Here is a 14343-nt window from a genome sequence, read left to right on the forward strand (position 1 = left end):
CCAGCTGAGATAACATCCGAAACACATACAGCTCTCACCTGAGGGAATCCAGCGTAGCTCCTCTCACCTCTGCTATGCTCCACTTTGCTCCATAGGCATCTACAAGTGTCAAAAGACCAGCATCGTGCGGGTAGGTGGAAGGAGTAACAGTGAAATCCTGAAGCAGTTCACCCTGAGGGAGCTGAGGAACAAGCGGGAATTCCGTCGCAACCTCCCCATGCACCTCCGAAGGGCCTACATGAGTGTGAGTCCCAGCTTTGGATATCTGAGATAGTTCATGGTAGAAATAGACTAGGTAGCAGTGGCTTTCTGGGTAGGCAGTCCAGAGGAAATAGGTGCTCCACAAAGTGGTGAAGGACTCAGGTTCCTTCCAGCATTCCATCTGTTAATCCCATGGTGTGACCTTTGCCCTCAAAATCAAGATGGAAAAAGGGCAGAAAGGAGCATACCACCCCTCCCAGCCCCTGCCAGGACCTTTTAAGGCTACTCCCCCCGCAAACCACCAACAGCCCTATTTACAGCCCATTGGCCAGCGTAATGTCATCTTCTAGCTGGGCAGCAGTGTACCCAAGCAAAACTCTGAGTCCCTACTACCAAGAAAAAGAGAAGTAGTCTCCACAACAGTATCCTTAGCCTGTTTTTCTGTTGTGTTATTTGTTCCTTTTTCTTACTGGTTGGTAGGAGTCTGTTAGACATTTTAGATAGTAACCCTTCAGTTTTAAGATTATTTAAATTAAGACTTTTTTGACTGGTCTATTTATTTCTTCTCTCTTGCTGTTCCTGTTTTAGCTTTGTTTTCCCTCATGGCAGAAACTGAGTTTAGGGGATGATCTCACTTGCTTATCATTTCTTTCCCTCTGTTTTTGGCAGATTGTGACACAAATGAAGGAGTCAGAGCAAGAGCTGCATGAAGGGGCCCAGACCCTGGAGTGTACCATGCGTGGTGTACTACGGGAACAGCACCTGGAAAAGTACATCTCCCCCCAGCATTGGAAAAGCCTGATGAATGGACCAGTACAGGTAGGGGTCATCCTGGGGGCTGTAAGCATTTCTCTTGCCTCAGTACTTGGAGGCAGTCTCTAGCAGAAGCAACAATGCGAAGCATTAGCTGTTAGGATAATCTGATGCTGCCATAATGTGAGAAGTCCCTTTTCATGAGGAGAGGTGGCTGAGTATACTAGTCAAGAGCAAGACTCTGGAGTCAGCATGCTGGATGTGAATTCTGATTTTGCACTTGGCAAGTTACTTAATTGTTCTGTGCCTGCTTCCTGTTTTATAGAGTGGGGATAATAATAACATTAAGTTGAACCATATGAAATTGCTAATATTTGTAAATTTGACTTGCAGAAATGGCGGTTTGTAACAGATCAGAGTAATTGGTATAGGACTATTATTTGGATAAACAAGTTAGTATTTATAAACCACTTAATTAGTATGCTATAAAAGATTATTCTATAAAGCAAAATCATAAGGCAACCCAGCCCATATAGAGAGCCTGGAAGTCAGGCTTAGTGACCTTAGTGACCTAAGGTAACATAGACTGTGTGTCATGGCCAGTATGATCCTCAACAGTCAACAGTCTCTCAACAGTCTCTCAACAGTCAAACGGGTAATAATGCCTGCGTTCAAAGGATGTTCTAAGTAGTAACTGACACAATTCCTGTAAAGTGGTTGGCCAGGAACCCATTGAAATGGTAGCTCTGTTATCATTGAGTTGGTGATTTCTAGGGTTACCCAGAAGCCTGAAGGGGTCAGTCAGTCAATCTATAAATGACTAAAGCAAGCTGGGTGTGAGACATTGGAAAGTAGAGAGGACTTGGCAGACTGGAAAAGAAATGGTAGCAACCCACTCTTAGCCATTTGTTGCCATCTCAGATGCAGGCTCATTGCTGCCATAGATCCTGATTTTGTCAAGAGCAGAAATTTTTATTTTTAAAATTCTCTACAAGTTGTATTTAATGATCCCGTTGCCCAAGGGTTGCCAGCTTGCAGCCTCTGAATTTTAAGAGAACTACCTTTGATCCTTCTCAGAAACCTTTCCTTTACACTGGTTGTCATGGAATTCTCATGACTGATAATTAATTCCTTCCTCAGGATAGTGAATGGATTTGCTTCCAGGGCTGGAAGCATTCCATGATGCTGGAGTGGCTGGGCCTGGGTGTCGGTTCTTTCACCCAAAGTGTTGCTCCAGCAGGACCTGAAAATACAGGTAAGAGTGCATGTCTACCAAGAATCACATCTTAAGGTAGAACATGGTAAAGACCGGAGACTAAAACTTGAAAGTAATACCTAGAATATATAAAGAGCTGTAATCAATTAGATAAAGACAATAGCTTGATAGTAAAGTAAATAAAAGACACTTAACAAGCACATCACAAAATAGGAAATTGTAATGGTCAATAAACATATGGAAAGTACTCATTAGAAAAGAGCTAATAAAACCACAATGAGATGCTGTTACACATCGGATTGCCAAAAATTTTCAAGTTTGCTATATTGACAAGAAGGTGGAGCAGTAGGAACTATGATACACTGCTAGTGGGGATATTAATTGGTACACCACTTTCAAATAATAGAAAAAGAGAAAACTCAAATATTCATCAATATTTGTACAGCACATGGATCAGTTACTGTCCATTCAGATCCATGAAATACTGTACAGCAGTGAAAAGGAATGAATTACAGCATACATGGCAACATGAATCTCAAAAACAGGCTGAATGAAAAAGCAAGGTGTAGGAAAATACATTATAATATTCCATTTATGTAGAGCTCAAGAAATGAAAAAAAAAAAGCCAAAATTAGATGATGTGTTGTTTAGAGATGTGTATGCATTATGTATATAGTAAGGTTATTTCAAAAAGCTAGGGAAGGGAATGAGCAATACAAAATTCAGGTTAGACAGGCCCACAAGTGTCTTCGAGAAATTGGGGATTTTCTCCTTAAATTGGGTGGGACGTACCTAGTTGTTCATTTTTTTTTTTTCTTAATGTTTTTATTTTAGAGAGAGGGCATGAGCGGGGGCGGGAATGGGGGCAGAGAGGAGGAGACACAGAATCTGAAACAGGCTCCAGGTTCTGAGCTGTCAGCACAGCGCCCAACACAGGGCTCAAACCCACAAACTGCAAGATCATGACCTGAACCAAAGTTGGGTGCTTAACCAGCTGAGCCACCGAGGCAACCCTGGATGTTCATTTTATGTATTTTTATTATCCTTTAAGTTGCCCGTTTACATCATATATCTTCCTTTGTGTATTTGACATAAGTGAAACCTTTCTTAAAAAGGGATATGTTTATATGATATTTAAAAACATAACAAAAAAGTATATAAGGAAACCTAAGTCTCCCTCCCCTAACACTCATTTCTCCCAGTTTCCCCTGCTAGAAGTAACCACTTAAACCCCTTGAGAATGTTTTCGTACATCTAAGTTCTTATAAGTGTCCCCTTCCATTCTTTGGCTTCAAGAGTTTCACCCCTGTCTTGCCTGCTTTCCTCTTAGCCCAGGCAGAAGGGGAGGAGGAGGAAGAAGAAGGAGAAGAGGAGGGTTCGCTGATTGAGATTGCCGAGGAGGCTGACCTAATTCAAGCAGACCGGGTGATTGAGGAGGAAGAGGTGGTTAGACTTCGTAGGCGGAAGAAGGAAGAGAATGGGGCAGTCCAGGAGTTGGCTAAAGTGCTTCTGGCCATGAGGCTCGATAACTATGGCCCCGGGACAACAGCTGGTCAGGAGCAAACTGGAGGAGAGTGGGAGGTAAGCTCACTTCCTCATGGCCTCTGGAAGCCCTGACAGAATGGGAAATGGGAGTTCAGTTATTACTGCCAGATGGTGGGGGTTAAACTCTCCTGAAACAGGCCTGAGAACATCTGTTCTGACTAGAACTGCAGCCCCTTATTTTCACCCATTTCTGTTATAGCAGCGTATTCACCTTGTCCTCACAAGGTATTCACCTTGTCCTCACTGTAGTATAAGATGGGTCCAGTTCCCAAGAGTATAAAAATTATGACCCTTCAGAGGGGCGCTGGCAAGAAATTCCAACTTAGAAAAACAGGAAGCAGGTGGCCAAATGGCTTCTCTTGAACTTTCAGAAAAATGCACCACATATGGGTCAGATCAAACACTTACAGTCTGAGTGCTTGATGCTTTCACGGATATTATCTTCTCAAGTACGAATGAATCTATGAAAAATACATTAAGATTTTAGAGAATTCAAGTAAAGCAGAATGAAGCAAGCCTTACAGGCTGGAGGGAGTACTCATCCTTTATTCACCCTGGAATTTGATATTTCTCTTAAAGCCAGAATAATGTGAATGCCCAGACTTTCCCTCTGGTCATTCCTTTGGTAGAACCAAGTGGTCCTCCAAATTTACCTTTCATTACTATGACGGTAGAGTACTGGATACTCAAAATAACATTTTCTAAACTCATGATTTAAGAGACTTTCAAAGTCAACTTTGGATGCAATTTTCCCTGGTCTGCTAGCTTTTAACTTGATCTTCTAGTTCAAATCTGATCCTAATACTTGGAATTATGGGTTGGGCATCTCTCTGCCACGTGGCCTCAGGGGGAGTTGATTGGTTTGGTTTGGAACTAAGGGGAGGTTCATAACATTGTGACATCCATCTTTCATGCCAGTCCTTAGTGACAGAGCCAGGGGAGAGCACTTTCTTCTAAATGGTGCCTTTCACCCTCTTGTGAAAGGTACTGTCTCGATATGATGGCATTAAGACCATCTTAGCAGGCCCTGTACAGCATTTAACAAGAAAGACCTGCCTGTACTACTTTTTTTTTTTTTAATATGAAATTTATTGACAAATTGGTTTCCATACAACACCCAGTGCTCATCCCAAAAGGTGCCCTCCTCAATACCCTTCACCCACCCTCTCCTCTCTCCCACCCCCCATCAACCCTCAGTTTGTTCTCAGTTTTTAACAGTCTCTTATGCTTTGGCTCTCTCCCACTCTAACCTTTTTTTTTTTTTTTTTTCCTTCCCCTTCCCCATGGGTTCCTGTTAAGTTTCTCAGGATCCACATAAGAGTGAGACCATATGGTATCTGTCTTTCTCTGTATGGCTTATTTCACTTAGCATCACACTCTCCAGTTCCATCCACGTTGCTACAAAAGGCCATATTTCATTTTTTCTCATTGCCACGTAATATTCCATTCTACCTGTACTACTTTTCATGACATGTTTTAGGAATGAGAAATAGAATGTGGTCAAAGGACATTCAGTGATAACAAGTGTCAGTACTGTTCTAAGTGCTTTCATGTATTTATTCCTTTAGTCAAGTCAGCAACCCAGCAAAGATGTATTGTTATTATTCCTCATTTTGTAGCAGGCGATGCTGAGGTACATAAAGGTTGAGTAACTTACTCTAGAGGTAGATGGGGCTTTGAACCCAGGCAGACTGGATCCAGAGCCCCCAATTAGCCACTTTGCAATGGATATGTGTTAGAAGAGTTTGAGACATTCAAGGAAGTTCTTCCGAGGTGGCAGCCCCTTTTTAATGTGCTCTGGTCTCGACCTTGGTCTTAGAACTGAGCCAGTTTCTGCTCAGATGGTAACCCTGGCTGTTAATGATGTCCACAGACTCAGCGCAGCCAGAAAAAGAAAATGAAAAAGAAAGTGAAGGTTGAACTTCGCAAACTCAACACCATGACTGAGGCTGAGGCCAGTGAAATCCAAGATGTTTGGCAGCTGGACCTGAATTCTCGCTGGCAGCTATATAGGTATTTATGCCCATTGCCTCCTCCCCCCAACTCCCAACCAGTGCACGTGATTACCCCAAAGGGTTCCTTTTCTGTTCCTGCAACATAACCCCCCCATCCCTCCACCCCAACCTTCAACAGTGTTAACTAATGATTGGTTGCATACCCCCAGTGAACTGAGTGCTAGGGGTGCAGACATGGGATAAAATAGACACTTGGCTCTACCTTTTTTTTTTTTTTTCTTTTTTTTAACGTTTATTTATTTTTGAGACAGAGACAGAGCATGAATGGGGGAGGGACAGAGAGAGAGGGAGACACAGAATCGGAAGCAGGCTCCAGGCTCTGAGCCATCAGCCCAGAGCCTGACGCGGGGCTCGAACCCACAGACCGAGAGATCGTGACCTGAGCCGAAGTCAGACGCTTAACCGACTGAGCCACCCAGGCACCCCTTGGCTCTACCTTTAAATGGAGCTTAGAGTTTATCCAGGGAGACAAATTAGTTAATTCCACAAATAAAAAGTTAACAAATGGGCATAACCGCTAAGAAATAAAAGAACAATGAGTGCTAAGAATATGAACATGGGATTTGAGCTGGTCTGAGGTATCCAGGAAAGTGACAAGGCAAGATGTGAAGGATTAGTAGACATTAACAAGACCAGCAGGGAATGGGGAGCAGATGAAATTATGGGGACCACATACATAAAGGCCTTGACGTGGAAAGGAGTATGTCTATTTGAGAAATTGAAAGAAGGCAGCCAGCATAGCTGTGGCTCAGAGAAATGGAAAGTGAGGTCAGAGGTGGGAGGGGCCTAACTGCAGGGACTCATGGGGCAAAGGTGAGGAGCCGGGTTATCAAAAGCCACTTTTCAAAAAGTACCGAAAAGCTCTTGGAACATTCTGTAGCAGAGTAGTGACATGATCTGTTTTACTTGTAAAATGAGACTGGAGAATTAGGGAAGGGGACTCAGAGATGTGCCAAGGAGAATTTGTGAGAAATTCTTGAAGCTTTTGAAGTCCCTTACTCTCTTCTCAATAATTAACCTGTATTCTTTATTCTACTCTCCTCCTTAGCTCCTAGCCCCCTATGTACATCTCTCTGTACTTCTTTTTGTTGGGCATTTTGGAATCTTGGTTCCCTGCAAACCTAGGTCTCTCCTTCCTCTCCCTCTGTGGCCCGTAAGCTCCTCAAGGGTCTCGGTTCCACCTCATACACACTGCAGGGGGTTCCTCCACCATCTTAAAGAGCACACATCTTCTTTCTCTGGTTCTTCACATTCTCCAGGCTGTGGCTACAGATGTACCAGGCCGACACCCGCCGAAAGATCCTCAACTATGAGCGCCAGTACCGCACGTCAGCAGAGAGAATGGCTGAGCTGAGGCTCCAGGAAGACCTGCACATCCTGAAAGATGCCCAGGTTGTAGGAATGACAACCACAGGTGAGAAAGCATGGGGAAGTTTACCAGATCCAGCCATTCACTCCTGGTGCCAAGCTCTTATCAGATTATCTAGGATAGGTAAAGAGAAGCTTCTTTAGGAGGTTAGAGGGAAAGGCCATGAAAAGCTATTGAAAGTGAATTATGTTTAGGGAACTCATGATAAAATGCACCCACTTGTCCCTGCTGCATTCGATAACCTGACAATGACCAACATGGGTGTTGGTGGTCTGGAGACCACTCATTAGCACTTATTCTCTCATTCAGTGGCCACCACAGCCCTGGATGGATGTGAGGACTCAGTTTTCACAGACTCAGATTCCAGCCTCCAGTGCATCAGCTTAGAGGAGCCTCTTCTCTCTTGACTCCAGGTGCTGCCAAATACCGTCAGATCCTGCAGAAGGTAGAGCCTCGGATTGTCATTGTGGAAGAGGCTGCTGAAGTCCTTGAGGCCCACACCATTGCTACATTGAGCAAAGCTTGCCAGCACCTCATTCTGATTGGGGACCACCAGCAGGTAGGGCAGGTGCCCCTGGAAGATGAAGAGAGAGGGCTCTTGGAGGGTTGCACTCAGACAGAAGACCCTGGCCTCTCTGCTTCACCAGTCCTCAAACTTATCAGTAGCTCTCTGTGATTCTTTCCCTCACCTCCCACATTCAATCTAAGAGCAGGTGCTCTTAGATATCGGGTATATTTGAGAGATAGTATCATTCATTTCATAATGACCTTTCAAGTGGACTATTAAAACAGCCTCCTTCTTGTTCCCCTACTTTGATTTTTGCCGTCCTCTATTCTTTGTAAAGGGGTCAAAGTGAATTTTTTTTAAAAAGTAAGTCAGATCATGACACTCCATAGCTTAAAACCCTCCAGTGGTTTCCCATTGACTTAATACAAAAATCAAGCTTCTTAAAGTAGCCTAGAGAGGCAGATATTCTCAGGTTCAGCCTGCTTCTCTGACTTATCACATCACCATCATTTGCTCACTGTGTTCCCACCACCTGCCCTCCTTCCTGCTCCCTCATACCTTGCTTTTCAAATGATAGGCAACTTCCTCCATGCTGGCATCAACTCAGGTGTCACTCTTTAGGGAGGCCTATTTAAGGAACCACCACTCCTGGGCACTCCATCACATCACCCTTATTTGTTGCCTTCATGTCCTTGTCACTGTTTATCCTTAGCCTGTCAGTACCTAGAGCAGTGCCTGGCATATAGAAGGCACTTGAAAAACATTTGATGGGTAGGTTGGTGGTTAAGTGAGTATATGATTGGATGGATAAAATAAGTCAGTAGAGAGTCCTCAAACATGTTTGTTTTCTCAGCTGCGTCCCAGCGCCAATGTGTATGATCTAGCCAAGAATTTCAACCTTGAGGTGTCCCTCTTTGAACGACTGGTGAAAGTAAACATTCCCTTCGTCCGTCTAAATTACCAGGTAAGAAGCCGGACCTCTCTTATTACCTACCACATGTTCAGGAGAAGTCTCCTGGGAGCCTGCCAGTTGCCAGCAAGAAAGGTCTCATAAAAATAAAACTGGCTTAGGGGCACCTGGATGGCTCAGTTGGTTAAGTGTCCGACTTCGGCTCAGGTCATGATTTCAGTTCGTGAGTTCGAACCCCGCATTGGGCTCTGTGCTACCAGCTCAGACCCTGGAGCCTGCTTCGGATTCTGTATCTCCCTCTCTGCTCCTCCCCCACTCATGCTCTCTCTCTCCTTCAAAAATAAATAAAAACATTAAAAAAAAATTTTTTTTTAAATAAAAAAAAAACTGTCTTAGTAATTCAATGACTGTTAGACTTTTTTTCTTTTCTGTTTTAAAATACAAGATGAGGGGCGCCTGGGTGGCGCAGTCGGTTAAGTGTCCGACTTCAGCCAGGTCACGATCTCGCGGTCCGTGAGTTCGAGCCCCGCGTCGGGCTCTGGGCTGATGGCTCGGAGCCTGGAGCCTGTTTCCGATTCTGTGTCTCCCTCTCTCTCTGCCCCTCCCCCGTTCATGCTCTGTCTCTCTCTGTCCCCAAAATAAATAAACGTTGAAAAAAAAAAATTAAAATAAAATACCACAAGATGAGCTGAGTTTGTGTTGGATGAAAGAGCTGTTTACAGTCTGCTCTTTTCTCCTTATTCTTTCACATTACCTCCAGATTTTCCACCAGCAACCTAGTCTTTAGAAAACTGTCCCTTTATTCTCTGCCCATGTTTCTTTCTTTTCTTTTTTAAGTAGGCTCTACACCCTATGTGAGGCTTGAACTCACAACCCTGAGATCAAGAGTCACACACTATGCCAACTTGAGCCAGCCAGGCACCCTCTTTCTGCCCATGTTTCTAATGACCTGTGTGTCTTATTTCAGCACCGCATGCGCCCTGAAATTGCCCGGCTTTTGACCCCCTACATTTACCAGGATCTGGAGAATCATCCCTCTGTTCTCAAATATGAGAAGATAAAGGTGAGTCTGTCCTATTTGATCTTTCTGTGATGTATCAACAACCAAGGAGGCTGTATTACCTTAGGATGAAAAAGGGTTTTCAGAAGGATCTAGAGCCAACTTTTTTTTTAATTTTTTTTTTTTTTCAACGTTTATTTATTTTTGGGACAGAGAGAGACAGAGCATGAACGGGGGAGGGGCAGAGAGAGAGGGAGACACAGAATCGGAAACAGGCTCCAGGCTCCGAGCCATCAGCCCAGAGCCCGACGCGGGGCTCGAACTCACGGACCGCGAGATCGTGACCTGGCCGAAGTCGGACGCTTAACCGACTGCGCCACCCAGGCGCCCCTAGAGCCAACTTTTTTAAAAGCTCGTCACTAAGTAGAAATGGTGTAGAAGTTGAGAGATACAGACGTGGGTTTTGAATCCCAGTTCTGCAGCTGTGTAACTGTTTAGCCAGTGATACACCAATTCTGAATGTCCTGATCTTCTGTACGGTGAGAATAATGGGTACTGCCTTGTTACATTATTGTCTTGAGGGAGATAATGTGTGTAAAGCAATCAGCACAGTGGAGTGCTTGTAAGTTAGCTGCTCGCTCAACATCATCATAACTTCTGCCTGTTTGCTGAACCGCAATAGCTGGATTATGGATGGCTGTTGGAAATTATAATATCAAATGTATTAGAAGTTAAAATAGACAAATTCTGTATCCATTTTCCTACTTGCCATGGTCCCAAAAGAAAACATACAGTAGTGACTGACACCAGAATTAAAGATTATGGCACAAAGTATACAAAAAGCCTCGCTAAGTCTCTCCCCGGAATAGGGTCAGTGGCCAGTACATCTGAAAATAGGAAGAACTGCATGAGTGAACCTTCTGACATACCATTTCTTTTCCTTTCTAGGGGGTCGCCTCCAACCTTTTCTTTGTAGAACACAACTTTCCTGAACAGGAAATCCAAGAAGGCAAAAGCCACCAGAACCAGCATGAGGCTCGCTTTGTGGTAGAATTGTGCAAGTACTTCCTGTGCCAGGAGTACCTCCCCTCCCAGATCACCATCCTCACCACCTACACGGGGCAGCTATTCTGCCTGCGCAAACTCATGCCAGCCAAGACATTTGCTGGCGTCAAGGTCCATGTAGTTGACAAATACCAAGGGGAAGAGAATGACATCATCCTCCTCTCATTAGTGCGGAGCAACCAGGAGGGCAAGGTGGGTTTTCTCCAGATATCCAACCGCATCTGTGTGGCCTTGTCCCGTGCCAAGAAGGGTATGTACTGCATCGGAAACATGCAGATGCTAGCCAAGGTGCCCTTGTGGAGCAAGATCATCCATACCCTTCGAGAGAACAATCAAATAGGCCGCACACTCCAGCTGTGCTGCCAGAACCATCCTGATACCCACACCTTAGTATCCAAAGCTTCTGATTTCCAAAAAGTGCCCGAAGGAGGCTGCAGCCTACCCTGTGAGTTCCGGCTGGGCTGTGGACATGTCTGCACCCGTGCCTGCCACCCCTATGATTCCTCACACAAGGAGTTCCAATGCATGAAGCCCTGCCAGAAGGTTATCTGTCAAGACGGGCACCGGTGCCCTCTTGTTTGCTTCCAGGAGTGTCAGCCTTGTCAGGTGAAGGTGCGCAAAATCATTCCTCGGTGCGGTCACGAACAAATGGTTCCTTGTTCCATGCCTGAGTCAGATTTTTGCTGCCAAGAACCTTGCCCCAAGGTTCTGAAATGTGGGCACAGATGTAGCCATCCCTGCGGTGAAGACTGTGTGCGGTTTTGCTCAGAAATGGTCACCGTGAAACTCAAGTGTGGGCACAGCCAGCAGGTGAAATGTGGTAATGTGGAAGACCTTGTGTATGACCTGCCAGTCAAGTGCACCACCAAGTGTGGCACGATCTTGGACTGTGGGCATCCTTGTCCTGGGACCTGCCACAGCTGCTTCGAAGGGCGCTTTCATGAGCGCTGTCAGCAGCCCTGCAAGCGCCTGCTCATCTGCTCACACAAGTGCCAGGAGCCGTGCATCGGCGAGTGCCCACCCTGCCAACGGACCTGTCAGAACCGCTGTGTCCACAGCCAGTGCAAGAAGAAGTGTGGGGAACTGTGCAGCCCCTGCGTAGAGCCCTGTGTCTGGCGCTGCCAGCACTACCAGTGCACCAAACTCTGCTCTGAGCCCTGCGACCGACCCCCATGCTACGTGCCTTGTACTAAGCTGCTGGCCTGTGGCCACCCCTGCATCGGTTTATGTGGGGAACCGTGCCCCAAGAAGTGCCGTGTCTGCCACCAGGAAGAAGTCACCCAGATCTTCTTTGGCTTTGAAGATGAGCCTGACGCCCGCTTTGTGCAGCTAGAAGACTGCAGCCACATCTTTGAGGTGCAAGCCCTGGACTTCTACATGAATGAGCAGAAAGATGATGAAGTTGCCATCAAGTTGAAAGTGTGCCCTATCTGCCAGGTGCCCATCCGCAAAAACCTGAGGTATGGAACCAGCATCAAACGGCGGCTGGAAGAGATTGAAATCGTCAAGGAAAAGATTCAGGGCTCAGCAGGGGAAATTGCAACCAGCCAGGAACGACTTAGGGCCCTCCTGGAGAGCAAGAGCCTCCTCCACCAGCTGCTTCCTACAGACTTTCTGATGTTAAAGGAGAAGCTGGCCCAGAAGAATCTGTCAGTGAAGGACCTGGGCCTTGTTGAGAATTACATCAGCTTCTACGACCGCTTGGCTGGCCTGTCAGACTCTCTGAAAAAGGTGCATGTCTTAGAACAAGAGAGAGTGAGGAGTCGACTAGAGCAGGTCCATGACTGGCTAGCCAAGAAGCGTTTGAGCTTTACCAGCCAGGAATTGGATGACCTCCAAAGTGAAATCCAGAGGCTCACATACCTGGTGAACCTCCTGTCCCGCTGCAAGATAGCAGAGGGGAAGCTGAGAGGTAGCACAGCAGAAGAGGTCTACAGTGTCCGGAAGATCCTCGAGAGAACATGTAAGTTCACCCAGGAGGATGAAAAGTTTGTGCAGAAAAAGATGGAAGCTCTGAAAACCATTCTTCCCTGCTCTGGCCTGGGCATCTCAGAGGAAGAACGAGTGCAGATAGTCAATGCTATGGGTTATCCTCGGGGCCACTGGTTCAAGTGCCCCAATGGTCACATCTACGTGATTAGCGATTGTGGGGGAGCCATGCAGAGGGGCACATGTCCTGACTGCAAGGAGGTGATCGGGGGCATAAATCATACTCTGGAAAGGAGCAATCAGCTTGCTTCTGAGATGGATGGAGCCCAGCACCCTGCCTGGTCTGACACGGCCAACAACTTGATGAACTTTGAGGAGATCCGGAGGATGATGTAGGAAGATGGTGCACCGCTGCCTTGTGCCTAGCCACCACCCGGCTGGGATCGGCTCCCTTACGAAGGAACCGAAGTTTGTTTTTTATTATTGTCCTTTAGTCTTAGTACCTATTTAAGGATCCACTTTTAGGGATTGCCCACGTTTGTTTCTAGATTTCCCCTGCGCTAGAATAAGCACTTTACCTCCAGAACTGAGAGCAAAGTTAACAGATACCTTCTTTTTTTCTCCTGCAAGTTAGTGGACAGGCTCTCTGGAGCATGTTTGGGGCTTCCACCTAGGGCTACCTACTGGTATCTCTGGGTCCTGACTCAGATATTTTTTCTGCAGTGCTCCGGGGGCACAGAGTATGAACTCAAGTGAAGCAGACTCATTCTAATTGCCAGGCCCTAACTTGTAGACTAACTTTAATTCCAATAAATAGAGGCCCAGAGGAGTTGTTTATGAACTGCTTATCCTTTCAAGGAGCACAAAAATCCCTCCCACTCTCCTCCTGGGGCATCCTCACTCCCGGAGATGGAGGCATGTGATAAGACAAAGACTTCCGTGACTAACCCTGACCCAGTTACATATTCACAGAGTGGGAAAGTGCGACTACCCACAGCTGGGGGCTCTGCAGCAGGCCCAGGCTGACTGAGGAGTGATCCCTCATACCCTCTCCTGTGACTGGCACTTTGGAATGGTGATTTCTTTGCCTGCAGGAGTTCAGTAGCAGTGCTGGTTCCCCAAGGCCCTGAATGGAACTAAACCAGCAGCACCTATCCAAAGTGTGACCTTTTGTCCCAACACTACTACAGCTTTTGCCTGGGCAGGGTTAGCATGCCAGCAGCTTCTGCAGGCCCCAGACCCCTGCCAGAAGCCAGCCCCCAGGCCTGCTGCTGCCTGCATACATATTCCCTCAGTCCAGTGTTCCTAGAACAGACACTTAGGCATCTCAGGTCTTTCTAATGTTGGTGAGAAAAATATCCTTTTCCTATGTATGCATTTCCTTTTTTGTCTTTACTATGCACTTTAGCCTATAAAGCCAATTAATAAAAATGATGATTGAGAAAATCAGTGGTCCATGTTTGTCAACTTCTAGAAACAGCTCAGGCAGCCTGAGACCATGAGGATGGGGATGGAGCCAGTGCCTACGAGGAGGCCAGTCTGGTTTCTGTGGTACGGAGTTTTTATTTAGCTGGTGAGTCCTCTGTACTTATGGTAAAAAGAATTTTTTGTTGTTGTTGTATAAAAGCATAACTTGAAGTTTGCTTCCCCAGAGACAACCCTGTTAACAGCTTCATGAGTCCTCCCAGAGGTAAGCTGTACATATGCAATGTATGTAACTCTTAAAAAAAAGTACGCAGCTCTGCACTTGGCTTTTTTTAACCCAACAACTTAGCTTGGGGACCTTTCTGTAAGCATATACATATGAGGAGCCTGAACCCTACTCCATCATG

General features: G+C 45.9%; 1 protein-coding gene across 2 annotated transcripts in view; it reads left to right on the forward strand.

The window, feature by feature from the left end:
- Positions 1-13957, forward strand: part of ZNFX1 (zinc finger NFX1-type containing 1) — a 27994-nt gene extending 14037 nt beyond the window's left edge. For both annotated transcript variants that reach the window (XM_023251119.2, XM_045053509.1), the window contains exons 5-14: positions 96-244; positions 871-1020; positions 2095-2209; positions 3501-3751; positions 5589-5728; positions 6990-7144; positions 7513-7658; positions 8461-8571; positions 9485-9580; positions 10466-13957. In XM_023251119.2, the coding sequence (XP_023106887.1) occupies positions 96-244; positions 871-1020; positions 2095-2209; positions 3501-3751; positions 5589-5728; positions 6990-7144; positions 7513-7658; positions 8461-8571; positions 9485-9580; positions 10466-12907 (3755 nt within the window). In that variant the 3' untranslated portion in view covers positions 12908-13957. The remainder of the gene's footprint in view (positions 1-95; positions 245-870; positions 1021-2094; positions 2210-3500; positions 3752-5588; positions 5729-6989; positions 7145-7512; positions 7659-8460; positions 8572-9484; positions 9581-10465) is intronic.
- Positions 13958-14343: the final 386 nt, after the last annotated feature.

This window comes from Felis catus, chromosome A3, assembly GCF_018350175.1.
Source record: "Felis catus isolate Fca126 chromosome A3, F.catus_Fca126_mat1.0, whole genome shotgun sequence".
Lineage (NCBI taxonomy): Eukaryota > Metazoa > Chordata > Mammalia > Carnivora > Felidae > Felis > Felis catus.